Below are 24,181 nucleotides of genomic sequence, written 5' to 3'. Positions count from 1 at the left end.
ACGGTTATAAAACTGTCACATACAAGAATTTGTCGTATATTCGTACCCCTGAGCGATATGAGATTGTCGGGAAATGTAAAATAAGCAGCCTACTGCCTACTTTATCCCTCGAATGATCTGCAGACCGTGATCTCAGCACAGAGTTTGAAATAAATTAACATAATTCTAAAACTAACAATTTTGGACCAGAAGAACAACTGAATTAAGTGTGTGTTTAGCAGCATCTAACTAACTACTAAACTAAATCTTGATTTTAACCACCATTTAGATTTAACAGGCCTTTAATGCTTTCTCCTCCATCCACCACAAATAGTGTGTAAACTTGATTGATTATACAGGGGTATGATCTGGAGATTTGATTAAATGTTCTTGTGTTTGTTTCATCTGACACTATCCCATGTGAGACATTATCCTCTGGGGCCTGCTCTTGCTCTCTTACATACATTACCCTTTTTATCCTTATTTTAAACTATAATATCCGTTTTAGATTGAAAACAAGTCAAATATGATACTTAAGGATTAACAAGAAGTTTGTCCTATATATAAGTGGAAATATATTTGACCTGTTTTCCATCTTAAGGGGGATAATGCCGTCTTAATAAAGTCTATTCGTTTCCAAAGTGCTTAACATCTTCTGTCTATTGGATATTTTTTCTCATTAACCCAAGAAACAAGCTAAAATAAAAGTGAATCCTTATTAGGGCGGTAAATGAACTGAGCCTGCTCGACAAGCCTTCGGGATCGGCTCGGTCAAAGCTCGGCTCGAGATCGGTCAAACTATAATATCCGTTTTAGATTGAAAACAAGTCAAATATGATACTTAAGGATTAACAAAAAGTTTGTCCTATATATAAGTGGAAATATATTTGACCGTTTTCATCTTAAGGCGGATAATGCTTAGCATCTTCCGTTTATTGGATATTGTCTCTCATTAACCCAAGAAACCGGCTAAAATAAAAGTGAACCTTTATTACAAGTTGTACAAGTGCTATAGAGGGGATCAAATTCGAGCTTCAACCCAATATAGAAGAGTACTTCAAATAATGAATTCTACAAAATAGACAGAAACTATGTTGTGCAATGTACAACTACTGACTTCGGTGTTCAAATCAATCGTAGGAGGTTATTACGTCGTTTAGAATCAGGTAGGATCACATAAGATCGATAGTAGGTTCGTAAAAGGCTTATTTGTGTTCTAATTGAGAGATTGTTGTTTTGTACTTACAACTTTAAATATAGGTATACTAATGTATATACAATTATAAAGATTTTCATATCATGAAATAAACTTTTAATGTTATACATCACGTACTATACCCAATTTTTTACATAATCTTATTTATCCAATATATTTGTAGAATCTTAATCCAATTCTTCGTTCCGATCCTACCATTTTATCTTCGATATAAAGTGACAAGCTTAATTGACCCCAACCCTTTCCAATCTTTATACTAGTCCATAGTACACACAATGATAAAAGTCTTGATTTTGTAGTCAAAGTTTATTCTTCAGGCAACTGAAATACTAATAAACAATGAAAACACACAAGATACAAGTAGACAAACACCAAACATCCCAAAAATTCAGCATTCCAAAAAAGCAGCATTCTTGATAACCCAAGGAAAAGTAACACTTCCCTCAAAAAGCAATATTGTGATTTCACATACCTAATCTTTCTATTTTCCTCTTTTCATTGTTGTTTCTTAAACTTTAACCATTTTTTGTACCAAAATTTCCAACTTCTGTTGCTTCATATCTATCTATTTTCCCATTTTTCAAGACTATGTATGCAACTTGAGAGAATTGTGCTGAATTATCATCAAACTAACAGATTTCTGAGGATTGATAGAATCAAAGTTAATGGATCTGCAGAGAGTGAGCTTGTTTATCACTCTTTCTGCTCTTTTGTTTGTGACTGTTAGAGCTGGAGATATAGTTCATCAGGATGATAACACTCCTAAAAAACCTGGTTGTGAAAATGATTTTATTTTGGTGAGTTTTTCTTTTTATTTTCTGGAATTTCCTTGTTTTATGCTGTACCCAGTTGCTATTTTGGTGAGTTTTCATCTGGGTGTTTCTCAAAATTTGAACTTTCCTGCTTTAGAGATGTGAATTGATAATTGTTTGTCGCAAATTATAGAATAAGACCGTCTCAAGGTAAGAAACCGTCGTTTATTGGTTAAACACTCATTTATTAGTATCAATAAGTTATAGAATAAGACTGTCTTACAATATAATTGTTGAATTGTTGCAGTATTTAGTTTTCATGCTGTGGTTTTGATTATTCACCATAGTTGTTTGGATAGTTCTGTCAAAAACCTGATTTTTGTGTATTGTGTATTGGATGGCTGTTTGTATACTTTTTCCTGGTGCTTTGTAGAAGGAGATATGATGACAGTTTTTAGTTTACGAGTTTCGAACCTAGATCATGAGTGCCACACCTGTTTGTTTACTTCTGAAATGAGGAAGTGGTATACTCATGGCTTCATATATTCTTTGATGTATCATGTCAGAGGTCCTGTATTTAAGTATGAGTATCATTGTGGTCCTATGTATGTCAAGTGTGTATTTCATATTATGCAATCCCATATTTAATATTCTTTGTAATACAAGCTGGTATGTATTACATTTTCGCTCTCCCTTTTGTTTTTCATTTTCCCTTCTCTTTTCGCATTGTGAGGTGTGCGTTCACCCAGGGACGGTTCTAAAGGATGATTCATGTCAGCCGACCCCAAATCATTTTGGGATTAAGGCTCTGATGTTGTTGTTGTTGTAATACAAGCTGGTTGACTGTTTGCCCTAAAGGATGAGGAATTTTCTAGACTATTTAAAAACTGAGTTGCAGTCGCTTCGATGGTGGTGAATACTAGTGATCACTTATGTTTCTTTGTTACTTGTTAGGTGAAAGTGCAAACATGGGTTGATGGGAAAGAAGCCGATGAATTTGTAGGTGTTGGTGCAAGATTTGGCAAGACCATTGTCTCCAAGGAAAAACATGCTAACTACTCTCACCTCACTCTATCTAACCCTCCCGATTGTTGCAGTAAACCAAAGACTAAGGTTCCCTTCAATCACCCATTTATCGTTGCACTTTGAAAATGCACTTTTCATCTTTCTAGGCTGACCATATTATTGTCTAATAGCTTTCTGGAGACGTCATAATGGTACACCGAGGGCACTGCAAGTTCACCACCAAAGCAAATATTGCAGAAGATGCTGGTGCATCTGCAGTTCTCATTATAAATGACCAAAATGGTAATACACACGTCTTTAATGCATCATTAGCTGAGACATTTCCTAAGCGTTAACATGTTATAGGCTTCGCTACTTAGACTCAGCTATTATGTGAAAAAATTTCGTGGTTTTGGTTTAAAAGTAAATGTCCAAGAGTCACGGTCATATCAAAGTGGGAAGTGTTGAACGCAGGTGCATGAGGGTAACATAGGTTATATAGGCTAGTAGCTTACACATGATTTGTACACGCCCTGGTACTGCTCACAATTACTGAATTACCGTTGTATGCCGGAGATAAAGTGTTGGACGCTTATTATGCATGCAACTGAACTTGAGTGGTCGTGCAGTTAGTTGGTTGATGTTTCGGCCTCATAAGGGCTCATTTCAAGATAAAAAATGTTAGGATTAAGGTGGTCATACTAAAAATTTGCTTTGACTTTGACGTGTTGTTGTCGTTGCTAATGTTTTTATTGATCTAGTGCTGGAATGAGCAAATGTGTACTACGACTATTTGTTACCTATGGTATCTGTGGGGCTGAAATAGCTTTTGGCTTAGACAGAAGTTAGTTGTCAGTTATTTACTTATAATTTCGTTGGGGCGTTGGGAAGAGGAGAAATTAATGACGCTGTCAAGAGGGTACTGTAGGAGTTGCTAATAGAAACTGGAGTTAATTGGGGCAGTTATTGTTCAACATAAGGAATTAGTTTTATTGGTCTCGGCCATCCCGTTACATCCTAGTAGGAACAAGGTGTAGATCTGCACATGCTATGGTGATTGTAAGATGACCCTCTTGTGGAAAAGTATATGTACGAAGTATTAGTTTGGGAGGAGGAAGATTTCATTTGGCAAATTTGTGGGCTTTACCCCTTATGACAGTTCTGTTGCTAGCTGATTTTTATGTTGGTTTGGATAGTTGATTGCATATCTTGTACATGTTGTAAACCAACGGATCACTAAGAAATAAGAATGCTCTAAGACCATATAGTTTTTCAAGTTTCAAATGAATTATATTATAATACCTTTTCTCCTTTTCTATTTACCGCATAGAACTTTACAAGATGGTTTGTGAACCGGATGAGACTGATCTTGATATACATATCCCGGCTGTCATGTTGCCACAAGTTGCCGGTACAAGGCTGGAAAAAATGCTATCAAATGGCTCCTCAGGTTAGCTTCCCCTTCCTAGTCTGGCAAGAGCTACGATTTGAGCTATAAATTATTCTTCTTCTTTATCATGTTTCTGTTGTGTCCAAGCTCTTCTTAAGCCACTCAGGGAAAGGAATAACGTTGCATTCATTTCTGAATTTCTACAATTTTGCCCTTTTCCAGTATCTGTGCAGCTGTACTCTCCGAAGCGTCCAGTAGTCGACATTGCCGAGGTTTTCTTATGGCTAATGGCAGTGGGCACTATCCTCTGTTCATCGTACTGGTCTGCTTGGAGTGCTAGGGAAGCCGCTACTGAACATGAGAAGCTACTAAAGGTAAGTGGTTAGTCATTTATTGTCATTGGCTAGTATTTCACATTGGTGAATTTATTGCTGAGTGGCTGAGTATTTTTGAATGCAACTATGTTACTCCGACTTGCCAGCAAGTGTCGTACGCTACATGGTGTTGGAGTGTCGGACACAACGATTTTATGAAAAATTCCTCATCTTTGGCCGAAAATGAAGTGTGATCATATCAGAGTGTCGGGCATGTGGCACACAGCCAAAGTGAAGAATCGAAGTAACATAACATGGAGGCATAGAAAAATTTCCAGCTTTAGTATAGCCTTTCTGATATCTGTGCTTATTTTACCTTTTAAATATTAATTGCAGGATGCTTCAGAAGAACTCTCAAATGTGGGCTCGGGTGGCGCGGTGATCATCAGCACAAAGTCAGCAGTCCTGTTTGTTGTTGTGGCTTCGTGCTTTCTTGTTATTTTGTATAAGCTGATGTCGTCCTGGTTAATCTTGGTTTTGGTGGTACTGTTTTGCATTGGCGGTGCAGAGGTGAGAAATTCGCTTTCCTAACCTAATATAGGAGCAATCTTCGTGTCTCTCTTGTATAAGACATTTGTAGCACTTCTCTGTGAGTTGATTTCATAAACTTAGTTTGCTGACTTGCTAGCTCTTGGCATCCATGTGGATCATTTTGACTTGTGATCTTGTGGTTACATTGATATAGAAGTCGAAATAGGAAGGTTGTGATCTTAAGTTAGCTATAATGATGGCCGACTTTAAAATTTTAGCTCGTTTTAAAATAGGAACGTTGTGCAATGTAGCATTTTAGATGTCCATATTGCATTTTACGAACATTAAAATAAAGGAATTAGAAAGTCACTCGACCCTATGTAGATGTTAAGACAGTTTCTCAGGAATTAGAAAGTCATTTGATTAACATTAAAATAAAGGAAGCCATCTTTATTAAAATTGGAGTGCTGTAGAATATCATATTTACTTGTTACAAACATAAATTGCGTTCATTTTCAAGAAAAAACAAGACCAGTATAATGCTGAGATTTTCATGAGACTGACGGTTATTCTGAGTCCTGCTTGTAGCTGTGCATGATAGTTGACTTGTACTCTTTCTGTCATCTATTACAATATACGGAGTATGTTTGGGTTATGTCTAAAATGAATATAGTCAGGTATCTGATGTCACCAGATGTTCAATAGCCAAATAAATAATTTGTAAACAAAACAATGATGAAATATGTCCTATCTTCATTGATAAACTCAATAACTCATTGATTCTAACGTAGATTTGTTTTTTTTGAATGTTTCAGGGTTTACAAACATGTCTAATTGCTTTGCTTTCAAGGTATATTTGCTAAAACTTTGAGCTTATCACTATATGCGACCTGGGAGCAATTCATCCTTACTAGCTTTAATGTCATCACATGAGTAATTGACTGTTACGATGCAGATGGTGTGAACCCTTTGCGCGGTCATATGTGAAAGTACCTCTTCTCGGACCTGTGTCATACCTTACCTTGGCTGTTTCGCCCTTCTGCATAACATTTGCGGTCCTTTGGGGAGTTTATCGCAACCGTCACTTTGCTTGGATTGGTCAAGATGTGCTTGTAAGGAATTCATTCCTGAAATGTGTAAAACCTATTGGTCATATACTTTTGTCAGTTAGTGTGAATTTTTAATTGTGGTTCTTTTCTTGGTCACAGGGAATTGCTCTGATAATGACAGTTATCCAAATTGTTCGAATTCCCAATCTCAAGGTAATTGCTTGCATCAAATCAAATATACAAAACTGTCAAAAGGTTACCTAAAAAAGTTCGGACTTTATTTGCGAGACAACCTAAAATAGAAAGTATGAATCTTACTATGAGACAAGGAGTTTTGCCTTATTGCGAGTATTTTATTTATAAATTTACCGAAAATTTTAGTTTATCACTGTGCTGTTCATGAGTAACTTTACGGTGAGTGAAAGTGACTGAAATTATACTTTTGTTCTGCAAATCAGGTGGGTACAGTTCTCCTCTCATGTGCTTTTCTGTACGACATCTTCTGGGTGTTTGCTTCAAACAAGTTGTTCCATGAGAGTGTGATGATTGTGGTAAGTTGTCCTCTTATTTAGTTAAAACAACATTAAAAAATCTCTGAATTGCTATTACCCAAGGTTTAATTGCAAGATCTCTTTTTTTATTAGGTAGCTCGTGGCGATAAAAGTGGAGAGGATGGTATTCCAATGCTGCTAAAGATCCCACGCATGTTTGACCCTTGGGGTGGTTATAGCATTGTTGGTTTTGGTGACATCCTTTTGCCAGGATTGCTTGTAGCTTTTGCCCTCAGGTATGAAACTATGAACTATTCATTTCTTTGAGCGAAACATAGACTTTTAACTTCTAGTCTTATGTTGCTTGATGATTTGGGGAACTAAATAATACGGAGTAATCAAATTGTAAAAATACATTTATTTTGTTTCAAAAATAATTTCTCAATTTCAATCTCTCATGAATACAACTTTTGATTAACTCTTGGTCTCTTACAATTTCAATGTTTAGTCTTCCACTATTCCCTCCTTGAGAAAGGTTCCGTTCAGCTACGACCTAAAATGAAAACCTGTCTACGACCTAAAATGGAAACCTTTATGTAGTAACTGGAATGTAACTTCAATCCCCAACTGAGCTCTACCTCTTACATCTTTTTCAAACATAACTTCCTTTCCTCCCGAAATCATGTTATTGATTCTCAAACTGCTAAACTCACAATTTTACAACTCATGCAAGATGCGAATTAACTTAATAATTTGACATTTTAAGACAAATTAAGTTAATAAAACAACTTGTGACCAGGCAAGCAAACACTAGCGAGGCATTACCAGGAGGGCGATTGGCTTAAAAGAATAAACGTTCTTCACTGTAAGCTAGAAGATACTATATCTGATACTGTACTTACTATTATGTGTTTGACAGGTACGACTGGTTGGCCAAGAAGAGTCTTAGAGCGGGATACTTCTTGTGGGCAATGCTTGCATATGGATTAGGTAAACAAGATAGTTTAATAGTATTTATCATTTTAGACATCTGTGCCTCTGTGGTATGCCCCGGCCTCGGACTGGGGTAGGCGTAGGCCTACCCGTTTGACCTAAACTTTGCAATACTTAAAAAGAAAAATTGCATATCTTCTGATGGTAATTCTGCTCTCTTCTGTTCCTTGACTCAAGTTTTGCATAATTTATCATTCTCCGGTTTCTTATGGCTGAAGCCCTTTTCATAATTCATCAACAGGTCTTCTCATAACTTATGTTGCACTGAATTTGATGGACGGACATGGCCAACCTGCTCTACTTTACATCGTGCCTGCTACGTTAGGCAAGTTATCTTTTTTTTTTTTTTCTGGAAAAGTTTGTATCTGAATTCTGTTCTACTAGCATTTTTTTTGGTTTGAACCATTTGGTATAGTCCGAATTAAGCCGGGTAGGCCTACAAGAGAGGCAAACAGAAGTATTGATCACATGAAATGATTTTATGTGATTATCAGGTACTTTCCTGATGCTGGGAAGAAAGAGGGGCGAACTCAAGCGTCTATGGACAAAAGGAGATCCTGAAAGACCGTGCCCTCATGTGCATTTGCGTATGGCTGATGAATCTTCCCACGATTCGTAGACGGCCTTGCAGAGAAACTTGCAGGAGAGGCGGTTAATTTTATGTAATTAGTACATCCGACCTCCCTACCCAGCAATTTGCGGGAGCCATTGAGGCTTGAGTAATGTTGTTGTAGTATTGGAAGATGAGTTTGTGCCACCGGGTGGTCGGGTGGTGCTGCAGTCAGTACCGCAACTGAAATATAATGTTATATCAATATAAATTTGACCCTTCCACTATATTAGTATTTGTAGGTACTAAAACTGAGAATCATTCGGTTGCGCTCTAATAGTATTTGTATAGCTGATCTACTAAGCTCATTAGTCCTGGCCCCTGAGGCTTTTATCTTATGGTGCCTCGGCCCAGGAAAGTATGTATACGGTTTGCCTAATTTTCCGAACAATATTTTGCTGTTATTTTTCATGAAAATGAGCTTGTGTAAGGTATTTCTAGATTAAGAAATTTGCAGACCTTCTATTGTTTCTGTATCTTTTGGTTGCTGTGATTTTTTCTAGGTCTTGCATGAGATGTTCTCGTAGGAATACGTCATGAAAACTTTTGTGAATAATTCAGCCAGTTACGAATTACACCTAGGGATGGCAGTGGGTCGGGGACCCGACCCAGACCCTGAGGGTCGGACCCTAATGGGTCGGGTATGGGTCTCATTTTTTTAGACCCAATGGGTATGGGTCGGGTATGGGTCTTAAGAAAATATTTTGGGTCCGGGTCTAAGTTATGAGACCCATACCCGACCCTTAGACCCTTTATTAAAGAAAAAAAAAATCAAAATTACAACTTTTCTGAATTCATATTGGCAGACTGTAGAAACTCAACTAAAGTCTCTTTCTCTTCCCTCATCCCATAAAGTGATAAAAATCAACCAAACTCTTCTGACAATACCACCACTCCACCACTGACACAAGAAAACCACCACCACAAAGACGATCGCGACTCAGAACCACCTCTCTAATAGCTTCATGACACAACCACCATTAACTACAGATTAATAAACTCATAATGTTAAAGTAGTATGATTTTTTTTTTTTTTAATATTATAGACCCTATAGCTTTTAATCTTGTTACTTAAAGTGGTTTTTGAAATTCGAACCATGGGATAGACGGACCTACCCTTACCCATAGGGTCCGGTATGGTCCTCAAATTTTAGACCTTTGTCCTGGTCGGCACGGGTCCAAAGGGAAAATCTCGGGTCAGGTCTGGGTCTAGGCGGTCCCTACCCAGACCCTACCCATTGCCATCCCTAATTACACCCCAATACCATGACTCCATGAGTAATTCTATTAAGGCTAAAACCACAATATGTTGGTACACATACATCATCGCGCTGCACTCATGCCTAGTTGCCTACCCAATGTTATTAGGATCGAGATTCTACTTTGAATCGATGGAGAGGGTAGGATCGAATCGGTAGAATCGGATCGTAGAATCGTAAGATTCTATAAATTTACTAAATATAGTTTTTTATTTGGTAAAAATATATAATTGAAGATCAAAACACTTATTTATACACAAAATATCGATAGTTAATGAGTTTAGTATCATTTCATGAACATGTTTCTACAACTTACATGAAATTTAGATTTTACGATGTCATTATATAATTTTTTTTTTAATATATTTACTATGGAGTCTAATCGTAGGATCGTAAGATCGTAGAATCGTATTATGATTCTACCTCTAGAAAATTTCAAATAGATAGGATCGTAAGATTCTACAAACATGATAGAATCGTAGGACCCGGGATCGGTCAAGCATTTTTGGATCGTAAAATCGTAGAATCATAGGATCGAATCGGGATTCTGACAACAATGTGCCTACCACGCCACCCTTGCATTGACCATGGCCGAAAAGCTCCAATTACAAGTGAATCGAGGAGTATGATACCGTCCCGTGCCTACACTTGGATATATGGATATTGCATAGGAAAACCCATGCACGCTCAATTAGACCTGTCAAACAGGCCGGGCCATGCAGGTCGGGTGGAATACAGGTTCGGGGCAAATACGAGTCGGTCATATGGATCACAAGTCAGGTTAGGATTAGAATACAGGTCAAAACGTTATATATAATAAATTTTAATATTTTTAATAACATTAGTGCCATATAAATTTATAAGTTTTATATTCACAATTTCACTACAACATAAATTTACTTCTGACCTAACAGATAGAGCAGGTCAGGTAGAATTTCGACATTAAATATAGGACATTATGGCATTCTGGTACGGGTCAATCAGGTCGAGGGTTAAAATTCTCGGGCCTTGATCCTAAAAAATGGGTTGGGTTTGATCGGATCAAACTTACAGGTCGGGTCAGATTTTGACACGTCTAAGTCAATGAATAGTTGCATACACGCGAAATTGGTTTAAACCCACGGCCTAAAATGCTCAGAACTGTTGTTGGTGTGTTTATTCTTTATAGTAATAATTTGATTATTGATTATTATGTTGTGTAATCACAATCACATCGCATACACATTCAAAGTTGGTGAAAGAGCATAAAGCCACAAACTTTGTGGTTGGATCATCATAATTTTTCGAGGGTTTAGTGAAATTGGGAATCAGAATTATAAAAATGATGAAAATATGGCCATTTACAAGAAAGGGTGCATCTGGGTTCTCAGCAGCATCAACTGCTATACAAGTTACTGAAGGAATTGATGCTCATGGCCTCACTGCTATTGTTACTGGTATTCTTTTTCCTTTTTATTAATTCTATGAGACGGTCTCGCGATAAACTTATTACTCGTATTCAGGGGCGGACCCAGAAATTTATCTATGGTGTAGCAAAATTATACTCCGTAATAATGTTATTAAAAATAGCGGCTAATCGATCGAATGTTGAATTTATATGACAGTTAACTCTATTTTGTTTTAGAATAACTAAGCCCATTAAATCTCGAGCTCAATCTAGCTCAAAGTCGAAATCAACCCGTAAATTTGGAAAGCCCACATCACCATCGATACAAATAATCACATTCTTGTAGCAAATTGTTGACAGTATTTGATAGTAAATGTTTACTTATAGACAAATCGTATTGAAATCTATGAAGAAAAATAGAATAATGTAACGTTTTTTTTAGCAAATTGTTGACAGTATTTGATGTGGCGAAGTACAGTGGAAATTATTTTTCACCACCAATCGATTATTTCTATTTTGATTTTGATTTTTACTTTTTTATTTATACTCAATATTATTTTGATAGCGAACATCCGATTTACAGAAAAAACATTTTAAAAACATATAATCACATTATCATATGACAATGAGCCTACGAGGATGAAAAACAAAATACTACTCCACATACTTCAATTCATACTTAAACAAAATACTACTCTACTAGACATAGTTATAAATTGATTGCATAGCATTAAATTCCATGATTTGGGGAATTGAGAGTGAGCACTTCGGGAATTTATACTAGAGCATTGGACATTTAGGAGGTTAATCTCACGGCTTGGGACTTGAGGTATTGATGACTTAGCAATAAATTAATTTTGGTGTAGCAGATTTCATTTTCTCCACATAAATTTTTTCTTTTGGTGTAGCATTTGCAACACCACCTTTAGCAGTGGGTCCGCCCCTGCTCGTATTTATCCTCAGACGGACCTTTATATATAGGCTAGTGCTCTTGTTTACTTTAATTGTAGTATGTGTATTGTCTATTATTGTGCTGAACCACTTTGGGGCGGAGCCAGGATTTGTACTTAAAAGAGCTAACAAGTAATACCATGGTGGTAAACTAGAAGAAAAATCGAGAATTTTGACTAAAACTTTCGGAATTTCATTGTGACTCTTAAGTAGGTGATGTTAGTCTCCAGGAGTTGAGGTTTCTTGTCTATAATTTCAGGTGCATCAAGCGGTATTGGGGTGGAAACAACACGTACTCTTGCTATGCGTGGTGTTCATGTTGTTATGGCGGTGAGAAATGTGAGTGCCGGCACTATGGTTAAAGAGAAAATACTTGAAGAAATCCCAGCTGCTAAAATTGATGTGATGGAGTTGGATCTCAGCTCACTAGCATCAGTAGAGAAGTTTGCATCTGAATACAAGTCACTGAGCTTACCTCTCAATCTTCTCATGTGAGCATGCTCATCTAAATTAACGCGTTCCGTATTTTAACTGCAACTCTGCTAGGGTAATAAAGACATTTTTAAACCACAAATTTGCCAAATTAAGATATGGGCCAATTCCATTGAAAGTGGACGTGAAAGGAAAATGGGTGATTTCAGCGTGTAGTAGTAGTAGTAGTAGTATTAATTTCAGCATATCCGTAAAAATGTGTGCTGGATAAGTTGTTTCAAGTGATTTTTAGAAGCTAATTACGAGTATCACTTTTATTGGAAATTTGAAATTAATATTTTTAGTAGATGATGACCACTTTCGCTATAGCAACAATGCAGGTATTATGGCAGTACCATATCAGGTATCCAAAGACAATATAGAACTCCAGTTTGCTACCAATCATTTAGGTAGGTGATATACTTTGTAGTCTACCTTCTGAATTCTTGATAGCTTGTTAGTCTTTTTCAAGTAATGTTCCCGAGTGTTGGAATTTTTATACGGAGCTTAAATATCGGCAACTTAATGTTATTTCCTTGCCAGGGCATTTTCATTTGACAAATCTGTTATTGGATGTTATGAAAAAGACTGCTCAAGAAAGCAAAAGGGAAGGAAGGATTGTCATTGTTTCTTCTGAGGCACATCGTTTTGCATATGGTGAAGGGATTCGGTTTGATAAGTTAAACGACGAGTCAGGGTAACAATTACCTCCCTTGATGTTGGCATTCTATTTCCATTTACTTGTTGAGAGTTGTAGTGTGATACGACTTTTAAGTTATATCACGAGTTATGCTAATATTTTTCACAGATCTTTGTAGCATTTAAGATCTATCTTAATTCTGCCATACAATGGGAGCATTAGTATGGACCTAATATATTTTGTTTCAAGTGTCCCATTAAAAATATCAAAGCTATTATTATATAGAAATTAAATACGTCACATATTTGAAGCTCGAAATTGGACAAAATGCAGAAAAAAAGTACTTGTATATAGATACGCCAGTAGTGGACTGGTGGTAATTGTAGAATTTATAACTCTGAAGTTGATAAATGTTGCAGATACAGCAGCCTGCAGGCTTATGGCCAGTCTAAGCTTGCGAACATCTTGCACGCTAATGAACTCGCAAGGAGACTAAAGGTATTTGTGTTTGTCCATAATCACCTGGCATCATCATTACTAGTTCGTACAATCTAGCTTATGAGTCAAAAAACATGATGGAATGCTGCCATATAACTTGGATTTTCCTTGTTGATTAATCCATGTTAGGATGAAGATATTAACATAACAGTGAATTCACTTCACCCTGGCTCCATCTCAACCAATCTCCTGCGTCATCACAGTTTCATCAACGGTAAATTTCAAGTATTGTTGTTGCCACTCGCCATGTTGGTGATGTCTTTCATCTGTGTATTTTTCTTATTTATTTCTTAAGCATTCTTCCAAGTTTTCTTCCTGTGCAGGAATAGTTCACTCAGTTGGCAAACTTGTTCTGAAAGACGTCGAGCAAGTAAATTTATCTTGATTCTTATTTCCACTTTTAAACATCTTACAATCGCTGAACAATGACTAACAAGTCCATACTGTAGGGAGCTGCAACAACGTGTTTTGTGGCGTTGCATCCTCAGATACAGGGAGTAAGTGGCAAATATTTCATGGACAGCAATATTGCTCAGCCGACCTCGCAATCTCAAGATACAGAGTTGGCCAAGAAACTATGGGACTTCAGCTCTAATCTCACACAAGCTTAGTTTTTGGACACAGGCACACAGCCACATAGTTCCTGTCTTGTTAACTGACTGTAAAATATGTGAGTACTAAGGAGCTGCAACAAGATTCATACCATTGTTGTTTTTAAAGTCTACTCATTGCCGTTTTTTTTTGTTTATTGATGTCCATCTTTCATCTTTGTCACTCTTTTTTATTCTCCGAGTTGCAAGAGCCCTTGAGGTACTGAGATAATGTCGGTCATGTTTGCAAGGGAATTATACTACGGTTTTTCCGAGTTTGTTATATGGGGTACGCCTTCTTGTTAATTCATTACTCCGTAGTACTTAACATAGTAGGATATTAGTTTGCTTATCGCGTAAAGTTTATCATAAATAACACGGAAAAAAAGACTGATTTCCTTTGAGATGATATATTTCATCTAAGTGTCTATGAATCAGCAATGAACCAACATTAGAATCAGAGAACTATACTACCTAGTATCTGTTAAACACGCTTCTGCAGCTTATATACAATGGCTATCTGCTTTCTAAGATACGAGGAAGAAGTAAGTACTACAGTATGATCTACCAAAGAACTGAACAACTCTACATACGTACAGTATTATCGACCATGATGACAAAAGCCGTGTCAGTAAGTCAAAGGACGGACAAATGAGGACTTGAGTTTAATTCGAGTTTGTCGATTGAAGGATTCTTGTGTCCCGTTAACAAGATGCATAATTTGACAACCAGTTAAATTACTTTGACATTTACTTGTCCCCTGATTCGCGCGAGAGATTTCAGGTGTGCCAATTGAAGTTTCTTGTCTTGATCGATGGTTAACCGGGGCATCATATAGACTCTTTTGGATCTTTGGACAGTCTATATGTGCAGATGAGCTGGAAGCGGTTCTAGGGTTGGAATTAAAAGGCGGCCTCTTTGTGCATGTTTTTTGTGAAGATTTTGGACTCCGGAGTGGGCTACTGATAGGAGAAACTGGGCACGATAGATGTTTTGAAGGACCTCTGCACCAAAAAAAAAAAAGAACATGGCAATCACAGAACTTTAGCATTCATGATTTGACTGCAAATTATCCGCCAGAGAAAACTAGGAAACTTTCCAGTAACACAACATCGTCTGTTTGCTTTCATAGCTTTGTAAAAATAATTTTGAAATTTTTTTAAAAAATTATTCAGAACTCGGGAGGAGAGAGAGTGAGAGAGCAACCTGGATTTTGATGCAAATTTGAGACCTTTAGGCAACCGTTCAGCAACTCCTTCCAAATCTAAGCCTGCAACTTTGTTTACATAGCCTGAGCCCTGAAACAACCAGTGTTTGGAAACATGAGCAACAGCTGCAATTGAAATGAAACAATCGATAACACAGAAAAGCAGCCAGCAAAGTTGCTAGGATCAGCGTCCAAAAAGCAAAGCTTCCACTCATACCCGCCCCAGATAAAAGTGTCGGAAACCACATTTACCCTCCAAGTCCCGGCGAGTGAAGATTTGAAACCATTGCGGCAGACTTCCCACTATCTATCTAATCTTCGACATTATGAACTACTTTTTTAGTCAAAATTGATTGTTTAAAAGTAAAATAACTTCTTAGGTTTTGCTAATTGCTACAAGTGTATGATTTATCATTTTTATTAATTTTTAAAAAGAAACTTTAATCAATCTTAATCTTTAAAATTAAATATCAATGATATTGAGTTTTATTATGTGCGAGGGATAGGTAGGGATGAAGTGGGTACAATGCAGAATTCATTCCTCCCACCACTTATGGCAGGTGTAATGTTTAATCGAATATCCACTCCGCCACTTGCCAAAACACTACTCATACCCGCTAGATGTACTGCGTTTACTTCCCCATTAGGATCCCCAAGAATTGTGATTTTGTGAACATCTTGTTCAGATAAACTAGAACAAACTGTCGTCTTGATCCCATCCTATGCCTTCGATCTAGTTGCAAAAGTAACTTTTATTTTTATATTTATTTTTATTTGGGGAACGGGGGACATTCATAAATAGCTCCGAACATCCATAAACAACCATAAAATTTCATCAATGAAGAAAAGGAACTCTCATGAAACCTACTGTTATCGGAATTCAATATTTTGCAGGTAAGATATTTCCACTAACACAGAAAAATGCATACCTCTGAATTCAACAAGTAGATTCCAGAAGGAGATACATTTTTTACGAAAGGATGGTCCAACAATTGGGCAGCTGTAGGGCGATCAAGCGGGTTTCGCTGCAAACATTTGAGCACAAAGTCCTTACCTTCCTTTGAGAGATGATCAGGGATTGCAGGAATCTCTTTGCTGTTCCCCACCTTGAAGAGAGCTGCAACCTTCACAGAAATCAAATTGAAAAAAAATATTAGACTTAACAAGTCAAGTGCTTTGGTTTACGCCCATTTTTCTGGTTTAACTCTAATAACGTATTCACTGTATACATAAAAATGATAACTACAGTTGCATGGCTCAGGGATCGGTAGGTTGATCCTCGAAATGAATCATATGAGAGTTCATTTGTGAACTATATAGTACAAGATAGCACAGTTTTTGGCATTTGGACTTACTAGTGTTCTATGAACGCAAACAAATTTGACGAACCATGCAACAATAGAGGTAACATCAATAAAATCAATGCCAGATCCTTATATATAAAAACATTTCTCTAAAATATATTGCCTTTAACTCTCGAGCTTTAGCATGTAGCTACTTACCCCTTCATATTGGCTCCAAGGGGGTTTCGCTGTTGCCATCTCTATGATAGTACAGCCAAGACTCCATATATCAACAGCAATATTGCTCCCATCTGAGTTTCTTATTACCTGAATTTATAAACAAGAATAAATCACATCAAGAGCTAATGCCCCAATTGTATATTTTAACGAGGCAGAAATATACACGGCTTGCTGACCTCAGGAGCCATCCAGTACGGGCTTCCCTTGAAGGACAATGGACCAGAGTGTCCGGTGATCTGCAAGATTTTCAGGAGTGAGTTAACTCATATTCATCATGGTTATCATGCATATGCATTCATAACCAGACCTTCCAAATGATGACCAAATTGGCATAAATTATTGCACAGGATCTCCAATCATTCAAACTTCAAAGTAATCAAGCTCATGTTTATGAGCCATCTAACTAAAAGTGAAACATTATTATTATTATGTAGTTTCATACTCAAATTTATTTTCTTTAAAGTAAAGGGAACCTATATGGACAATTTTGATACCGATAGCCGTGATAGGGGTTTCGACCCTGGGTCATAAGTATTACTTCATTCCAATCATTTCAATACATTTGTTTATGAGGCAGGGAGTATTATTTTCGATGGGAATGTTGTTGAGGGTTCGGATTTCTTCAGATATCTAGGATCTATTATTCAAAAAGATGGGGAGTTAGACGGAGATGTGGCTCACAGAATTAAAGCGGGATGGTTGAAATGGAAGAGTGCTTCAGGGTTTCTATGCGATAAAGATATGCCCCAAAAATTAAAGGGAAAATTTTATCGCACGACAATTAGGCTCGCCTACTTTACGCTCCGAGTGTTGGGTCGTGAAGCATTGTCACATTCAAAAGATGAGTGTGGCGGAGATGCGCATGTTGAGGTGGATGTGCGGACATACAAGGAAAGATCGGTTAAGGAATGAGGTGATTAGGGAAAAGGTAAAAGTGGCGCCAATAGAGGACAAGATGATGGAAAACCGACTAGATGGTTTGGCCATGTGAGAAGGAGACCTATGGACGTACCGTTAGGAGGGCTGAGACTTGGAGAAACAAAAAGGTCCCTAGAGGCGAGGGAAGATCGAGACAGACATGGTTGAGAGTGATAGAGCACGATATGAGAGTTCTGGGGCTTGAGGAGAGTATGGTGACGGAGAGGGCACAATGGAGGGAAAGGATACATGTGGATTTTTAGTATTTGATGTTTTTTTTGACAGATTTAGTGTTTTTTTATTTAATTTAAAGAAATTAATTTATTTATTTTTCTCCTCTTTATTACACTTTTTCACCGACCACTTTCTTATAGATTTTACCTGGTTCATTCCGGATCCTTAACTCTGTTTCGGTTTTTAAAAATCGTTTTAATCTTTTCTCTCGATCTAAATTTTAAGTTTTTATAAAAGAAAGACGGAATTCGATTTTAAAACCCCTAAGTTCACCTTGACTTTCCATTACATTTTCGTTCTTCCTTTGTTTTTCATCTTCCCTTTTTTTATTCGCATTTTGAGGCGTGCGTTCACCACCCATGGACGGTTCGAAAAGATGATTCATGTCAGCCGACCCCAAATCATTTTGGGATTAAGGCTCTGATGTTGTTGTTGTTGTTGGAAACCCACAAGGGTATATATGATCATTAATTCAAAGCAATCAAACATTCAACCACCTCAGGTAGTTTCTCCGACCAAACGACTTTCCCAACACCTACTGGTAACACGTGTGCTACCGCCATTATTAGTCCTACTAGTAAAAAACCAAGCAACAGAAATAAACGAATTACAAATACGTAAAATATCATCAAGAACAAGAGAAAACATGCTACGTCCCGTCTTCCGTCTCTTAAGAGCTACTCTACCCTTTGGTTATATTTTAATCAAATGTATAGAATTGATTGGAATGGAGGAAAGTACCTTTCATTGACTTTCTGACATCTGCTACTCTACCCTTTGGTTATGAAGAGAGGAGGGAGGATGGAGAGGAGGGGAAGTGGGGGATGGTTAGGAGAGGGGAATTGAGCAATGTACTTTTTCTTCCAAATCTTTCCTATGTTGAAAGGATTTAAATTTGCCTTCAGGAGGGAAATGCGAGTATTTCGTGTATGGTTAAATACAAAGTATCTAATGTATGGGAGTAAAGGTTCTCACATGCTTTGCCATGCCAAAGTCTGCCAATTTGACCCGGCCATTTGGATCTACGAGTATATTCGCCCCTTTTATATCTCTGCAGGACATACCAGTAACATATTTCAGAGAGAGAGAGAGAGTGCACACACAGCACTTTATAGACAAGAAGCAACTAGCTAAACCAAGCTAATGAATTAATCTAATTCATCCAAGATCTTTTGTGTTATGAAGCACACAACCAAGCTAATGAAAGCATTTAACCGTGCCTAACAACACTAACCTGTGAACAGTATTTCTAGCATGCAAGTATGCTAATCCGGACAGAATCTGCCGTGTAAAGCTACGAATAGCTGATTCCCCAAACTGCCCATAGTCCCCAAGAAGTTTATGGATGGAACCACCAGAGATATATTCCAAGTATATATACAGATTGTTTTCAACCTGTAAAAATTTTAAAACTCGCAAATGATTAGTACAGAAGATAGTTGTAATTGCTTTCCCACATAGAGATACATGACGAATACAGCCACAACATTATCCAAATGCCACAAGGGAACCCACAAGTTGCGAGGTGGGGGGTAGGGCGTACAACACTGGGAGAAGCTTTTTCCAAACGCCCCAAAATGAAAATTGCGTCAAGAATTGCATCGAATGATCATCCACACTCAATTTGGTCCAGTTGTCATCTAATAATTGGGGTACTCCTCTTTCCTTGGTCTTTGTGCCAAAATCAAAGGTAAACAAATGGTCGGGACAGAGGGAGTACTTCACGATTAAAAGAAACATCTCCGAAATGATAAGACCACTAAATGATCCTTTTCTAGGGGAAGATGCATGTTATAGCAACCGGATTTTGGGACAGCGGAAAACAAACTTCTTTTGTGCATTATAGGATGCCACGATTAAAAAAAAAATACCACATAATTGTCCTTTCCATGTACATAACTTCGAAATTAACTGTACGGCTCATGATAAAAGGAACTCAAAAGAACTACTTCTAAGGAAGCAATAAAAAATAAAGGCAAAAAGTCGCTACCATCTCAGATCCATAATACTGCAAGATGTTTGGGTGTCTTAAGCGGCTCAGTAAAGCGACCTCCTGTAAAGTTATCAGATACGCAAATTGAGTGGCAGAACTAGAATCACATGGCTCAAATTAATGGAGTGTAAAGAGATCCAGAGTAACTAGGAGTATAGAATAAAAGGAGAAAACATGCAAACTCAGTTCAGCAAAATTTAATAGTGTGAAGACATACTTGCCCTAGCTGCTGTGCGCATTCCTTAGACTTGGTATCATCTGAGAACAGAGTTACCTCCTTCATAGCACACATCTCACCAGTTTCACTGAGATTCAACATTTGAGAACAGACTTAGATGCAATTGAATCTGAGATATATAACTAAATGAGAAATACACAAGTATATTACTGTCCAAGTCCTATCAAACATGTACACTAAATGAGCAAAAAAAAAAACCATTTGACAGATTATAATGAACATGAGCAGATAAGTATCACTAGAGCAGTACGACCACACAAATTCAAATGACTACGTGGAAGATTTACTGACAAACCTATTAAAACCCAGGTAGACGTGTCCAAATGTGCCACTTCCGATCATTCGCCCCTTCTTCCAACGTGAAACAGGACTCGTCGAACTTTCTCCTTGACCACGACTTTTTGGGAAATAACTAGATAATGATACTGGAGGTAGAGGCAGCTTGTGACTCTTAGGGCCAGCAGAATGATGTAATGGAGTCACACAACCACTTTGCATCAGAGACCTGCAACCCGGGCTAGTCATTTTTGGGCTTAGTATCGGTGAACACTCAGCACTACATCCATTTTGAGGCGATAGGAGATGCATATCTCCAACTGGATCATGTTCCAAATTCTGACCAGAACCTGGCCTAATGAAAAGTTCATTTCCAATTGAGTTATCTGAACATGTTCTCCTTACACGGGAATCAGACTTATTCACTTGATATTGGGCACTAGTTCTCACTGGGCTGCGTGAAGGACATGATACAGAATTGCCTGAAGCACGGATAAAACCAGCATGAGGAGGGATTTGTAATTTTGTAACATGGGAGCTTAAAGGTCTACGTCTTCTTAATGTATTATTGGATGATTGATTAAGTGGCTTCCTTTGATCCTTCAGCTGTCTCCGTACAACAAGTGGAGGATGCTCCCTTAACCTTTTACACAAAAAAGAAATATCATGGAATGAATCAACAACAACAACACTCGAATGACTCAAGGGCTCCTGCAAATGCGGGGAATGGAGAGGTCGGATATATGCAGCCTTACCCTTGTGTTAAGAACACAAAGAGGCTGAGGTTGTTTTACAAATGACCCATATTGAAACTGCCTCGATACTTGAATTAAATGAATGCTACTTCACAATGAAAACAAGTGTGACCAGTTTTGTTAGCCATTAAGGAATGAATAATAATTACCAGTGTTTTTGAAATAACTAGATGGGACAATGAGTAATGTAAGATTGTGAATTAGTTAAGGCGGTATATATGCTTCACCTAGAAGGGCTGTTAATAGCAGTTACGTTCCCACTTTCATAGTCAGACGCCTGAGGGCTGAAGAGGCGAGAATCAGTTTGATCATTTGTGTCCATTGAGCTATTAGTAGAGACCGAGGCAATCTCCAAATCCTCCCAAGTACCGGCAGCATCTGGCTTTCTACGATCATACACACCAGAAACAGGAGAAATTAATAACTCTCTGCTAGATGTCCTAATGTCAGAATTTGCATTTTCAACGCTGCTAAGTTGCACCGGAAGGGGAAGAGGTTGAGCACGAGACTCTTCAGCGAAACTGTGGCACCGTGATACCTCTAAGGAGGGTGAGATTGATACTGATAAAGTTGACCCTTTTTCTGAAGGTATACCATTAGGAACCCCTCCAGACATGGCAGTCTTCTTGTCTTCCGAGCCACTTTTAAACTTCCTGTGCATTAATGCATCAAAGAAACTTCCTCTGGTGGTCTTTTGTTTAACCTCTTTGGGTGAAGGCTTCCCCCACCATGAACGCATATTTATGTCTTGGGGAGTATTCGATAAAGAACCTCGAATAAGAGTCGTAGGCAGCAAATTAGAAGATGGGACGTAGGAGAAATGGGATTTCAATACATGCCAACTGTTTAAGAGCCTGTTCATCAAATAAAAGAGAATGAGCGCGGTTTGAACAGAATATTAGTTAGATAACAAGAGAAATTGAGAAAAAATCTTCATGGAGACTTTACACCAAATGTTTCATAGATAGATATACAGATATAACTGGAGGTATATAAAAAGACAGGCATAAGCTGTGAAACAATATTTTACAGTGATCACAACTCAAGGGGCATATTAGCCTTGCAGCAAATTAGCACCCAGCATCTAACCATCGTTAATAGTTTAGTCTGGAGTATAGCTGGGTAAGACCACTAGCACGGTAAAGCTCTCTATACTGAATTTCAGCACAGTTGCACTGCTAGGGTCTCGCGAGTATCTAAGTATCAAAAACTCAGAAATGCAAAAATAAAGCAAATATTCAGCTATATTACCCCACTCACACATTATATCCCACAAAACCCCAACCAAGGCACCAAGCTCAATGGATGCATTGTTCGGGGAAGTTTTGAGTAGTTTACTTCAGCTTTCTTGCTCTGTGTTAAGCTACTACTCGTATTTACGAAGTATACAAAAATTAACCCCCTTAAATGTGAAAATGCTTCTGAAACACCCGAAAAGCTGATAGAAACTAAACTCAGTTGCTTTTCATTACATTGATATGATAACGGAACTGGTACCGACTTATGTAATGCAATTTCTGATTCTATTGAGAGTTGAAAGCTAAACACTTCAAAATTCACATCTAATCACCAAACTACCCATATTACCAAACATGTCTCAAATGCACTAGCACCTAATCAACTAAAACTATAACAGAATTCACTAAATACCTAACTAATAAACCATACGAAACGAACCTGCTTCACAATAAGTAAACTTTTTTTCCCATAATGACATATAAATACTCCTCCTATTATATACAAGTACAGAAACACAAAAAATAATAAAAATTGGGCATCACATTGACAAATTCAAACAAACCCTTAAATCAAATAACAGGACTTGGTCAGCACCCAACAAACACAAATATAAAATGGTCCATATTGACTAATTTCAGTCAAACAACAAACCAAGTAAACACTAAATAGCGTATGATCTCTTAATTATCTCAATTATGACTAATTTCAACATAATTATCCAACCAATTGAAAACACAGCATTGTATTCTGACACAAACCCATAATTTTATCAAGTATAATAAGGAACCCATGTAACTAAACTTACTATAAATGCAATTTATAGAATAAGACCATCTTACTATGTGAGACGGCCATTTCATTGTTTAAACACTCATATAGTACTATCAACAAATGGGTGTTTTTAGACCGTCTTACATAATAATTACTCGATGATTGGAAAAAGTAAAAGGTTAAAAAGATTGAAACTTTATACCTGCAACAGTGGTCAAATGACTGTTAAAGGAAGAAAAAGGAAAAATGGTAATTAAAAATGAAAATGAAATTGATTTGAAAATAGGAAGACCCTTCCCCAAGTAAGAAAGACGACGATGTGTAATTGTGTAGTGCCAATTTGGTAATTAAGAGCAAGTAGTAACATCACCGCCGACGTTTGTGTATGTGAGGTTGTGATGTCACACAGTAATTCATCTAACGGACAGGATTTTTACAGTTAAGTTTCCTACAAAATGTACAAATAGGTGATTTCCAACAATCATGTCTAGAAACCGGACCGGAATCGACTGGACCGAAACTGAAATTAAAAGTTCTGATCCAGTCTCCATGACTCCATCCAAGCTTTTTAAGGATTTTGGTTTTCGGTCTACATCTCTAAATCTACTTTGATTTAGTTCTTATAAGTTCAGTTCGATTCAAATTTACTTTTTTACTTTTTAATGAACTTGTAGTAAATTATTTGTTAAGTTCAAGTCCTATATATTATCGTAACACGCACAATTATCCCAAATTATTATCTTTGGGCATTTGAAAAGCGAGGGTGTTAATAGTGGACAAGTCAAAACCCCCAAAATACCATATTCCATGGGGGCGACCGATGGTGAGGCCCGATGCTAGTGATAGTGTTGGTGGGTGTCGATGATTAGAGGGTAGTGGTGTTTGGTGATGAAGGTAATAA

At 37.4% G+C, this 24,181-nt stretch overlaps 3 protein-coding genes across 3 annotated transcripts; 2 read left to right on the top strand and 1 right to left on the bottom strand.

Annotated features, from left to right (window-relative positions):
* Positions 1 to 1,452: 1,452 nt before the first annotated feature.
* LOC141587255 (signal peptide peptidase-like 2) lies at positions 1,453 to 8,806 on the top strand. Its single transcript, XM_074408706.1, has 14 exons — positions 1,453 to 1,992; positions 2,902 to 3,060; positions 3,144 to 3,255; positions 4,283 to 4,402; positions 4,565 to 4,716; positions 5,053 to 5,226; positions 6,003 to 6,037; positions 6,143 to 6,299; positions 6,396 to 6,449; positions 6,695 to 6,787; positions 6,881 to 7,023; positions 7,647 to 7,717; positions 7,962 to 8,045; positions 8,215 to 8,806. Exons 1-14 carry the CDS (start codon positions 1,861 to 1,863, stop codon positions 8,337 to 8,339), a joined length of 1,611 nt encoding a protein of 536 aa, XP_074264807.1. The 5' UTR covers positions 1,453 to 1,860; the 3' UTR covers positions 8,340 to 8,806.
* Positions 8,807 to 10,801: 1,995 nt separating this feature from the next.
* Positions 10,802 to 14,219, top strand: LOC141658981 (short-chain dehydrogenase TIC 32, chloroplastic-like). The gene is made up of 8 exons (XM_074465687.1): positions 10,802 to 11,025; positions 12,187 to 12,418; positions 12,729 to 12,808; positions 12,942 to 13,095; positions 13,458 to 13,536; positions 13,666 to 13,750; positions 13,860 to 13,906; positions 13,986 to 14,219. Exons 1-8 carry the CDS (start codon positions 10,911 to 10,913, stop codon positions 14,145 to 14,147), a joined length of 954 nt encoding a protein of 317 aa, XP_074321788.1. The 5' UTR covers positions 10,802 to 10,910; the 3' UTR covers positions 14,148 to 14,219.
* A 288-nt stretch (positions 14,220 to 14,507) lies between these two features.
* Positions 14,508 to 23,599, bottom strand: LOC141587254 (mitogen-activated protein kinase kinase kinase YODA-like). Its single transcript, XM_074408705.1, has 12 exons — positions 23,483 to 23,599; positions 21,498 to 22,124; positions 20,535 to 21,158; positions 20,219 to 20,306; positions 19,999 to 20,061; positions 19,243 to 19,403; positions 18,984 to 19,059; positions 17,033 to 17,092; positions 16,836 to 16,943; positions 16,263 to 16,457; positions 15,333 to 15,424; positions 14,508 to 15,130 (listed from the first exon to the last, which is right to left on the bottom strand). The coding sequence occupies exons 2-12, from the start codon at positions 22,007 to 22,009 to the stop codon at positions 14,755 to 14,757; spliced, it is 2,355 nt and encodes a 784-aa protein (XP_074264806.1). The 5' UTR covers positions 22,010 to 22,124; positions 23,483 to 23,599; the 3' UTR covers positions 14,508 to 14,754.
* Positions 23,600 to 24,181: the final 582 nt, after the last annotated feature.

The sequence above is a fragment of the Silene latifolia genome, chromosome 6, assembly GCF_048544455.1.
Source record: "Silene latifolia isolate original U9 population chromosome 6, ASM4854445v1, whole genome shotgun sequence".
Classification (NCBI taxonomy): domain Eukaryota; kingdom Viridiplantae; phylum Streptophyta; class Magnoliopsida; order Caryophyllales; family Caryophyllaceae; genus Silene; species Silene latifolia.
This window is presented reverse-complemented; position numbering and strand designations above follow the sequence as displayed.

Coding starts and splice junctions, on each gene's coding strand:
- LOC141587255 (XM_074408706.1), top strand. CDS start 1,861: ATGGATCTGCAGAGAGTGAGCTTGTTTATCACTCTTTCTGCTCTTTTG. Junction 1,993..2,901: donor GTGAAAATGATTTTATTTTG/GTGAGTTTTTCT, acceptor GTTACTTGTTAG/GTGAAAGTGCAAACATGGGT. Junction 6,038..6,142: donor CTAATTGCTTTGCTTTCAAG/GTATATTTGCTA, acceptor GTTACGATGCAG/ATGGTGTGAACCCTTTGCGC.
- LOC141587254 (XM_074408705.1), bottom strand. CDS start 22,009: ATGCGTTCATGGTGGGGGAAGCCTTCACCCAAAGAGGTTAAACAAAAG. Junction 19,404..19,998: donor AGTATTATGGATCTGAGATG/GTAGCGACTTTT, acceptor AAATTTTTACAG/GTTGAAAACAATCTGTATAT. Junction 15,131..15,332: donor AAATTTGCATCAAAATCCAG/GTTGCTCTCTCA, acceptor TTTTTGGTGCAG/AGGTCCTTCAAAACATCTAT.
- LOC141658981 (XM_074465687.1), top strand. CDS start 10,911: ATGATGAAAATATGGCCATTTACAAGAAAGGGTGCATCTGGGTTCTCA. Junction 13,537..13,665: donor AACTCGCAAGGAGACTAAAG/GTATTTGTGTTT, acceptor AATCCATGTTAG/GATGAAGATATTAACATAAC. Junction 13,907..13,985: donor TTCTGAAAGACGTCGAGCAA/GTAAATTTATCT, acceptor TCCATACTGTAG/GGAGCTGCAACAACGTGTTT.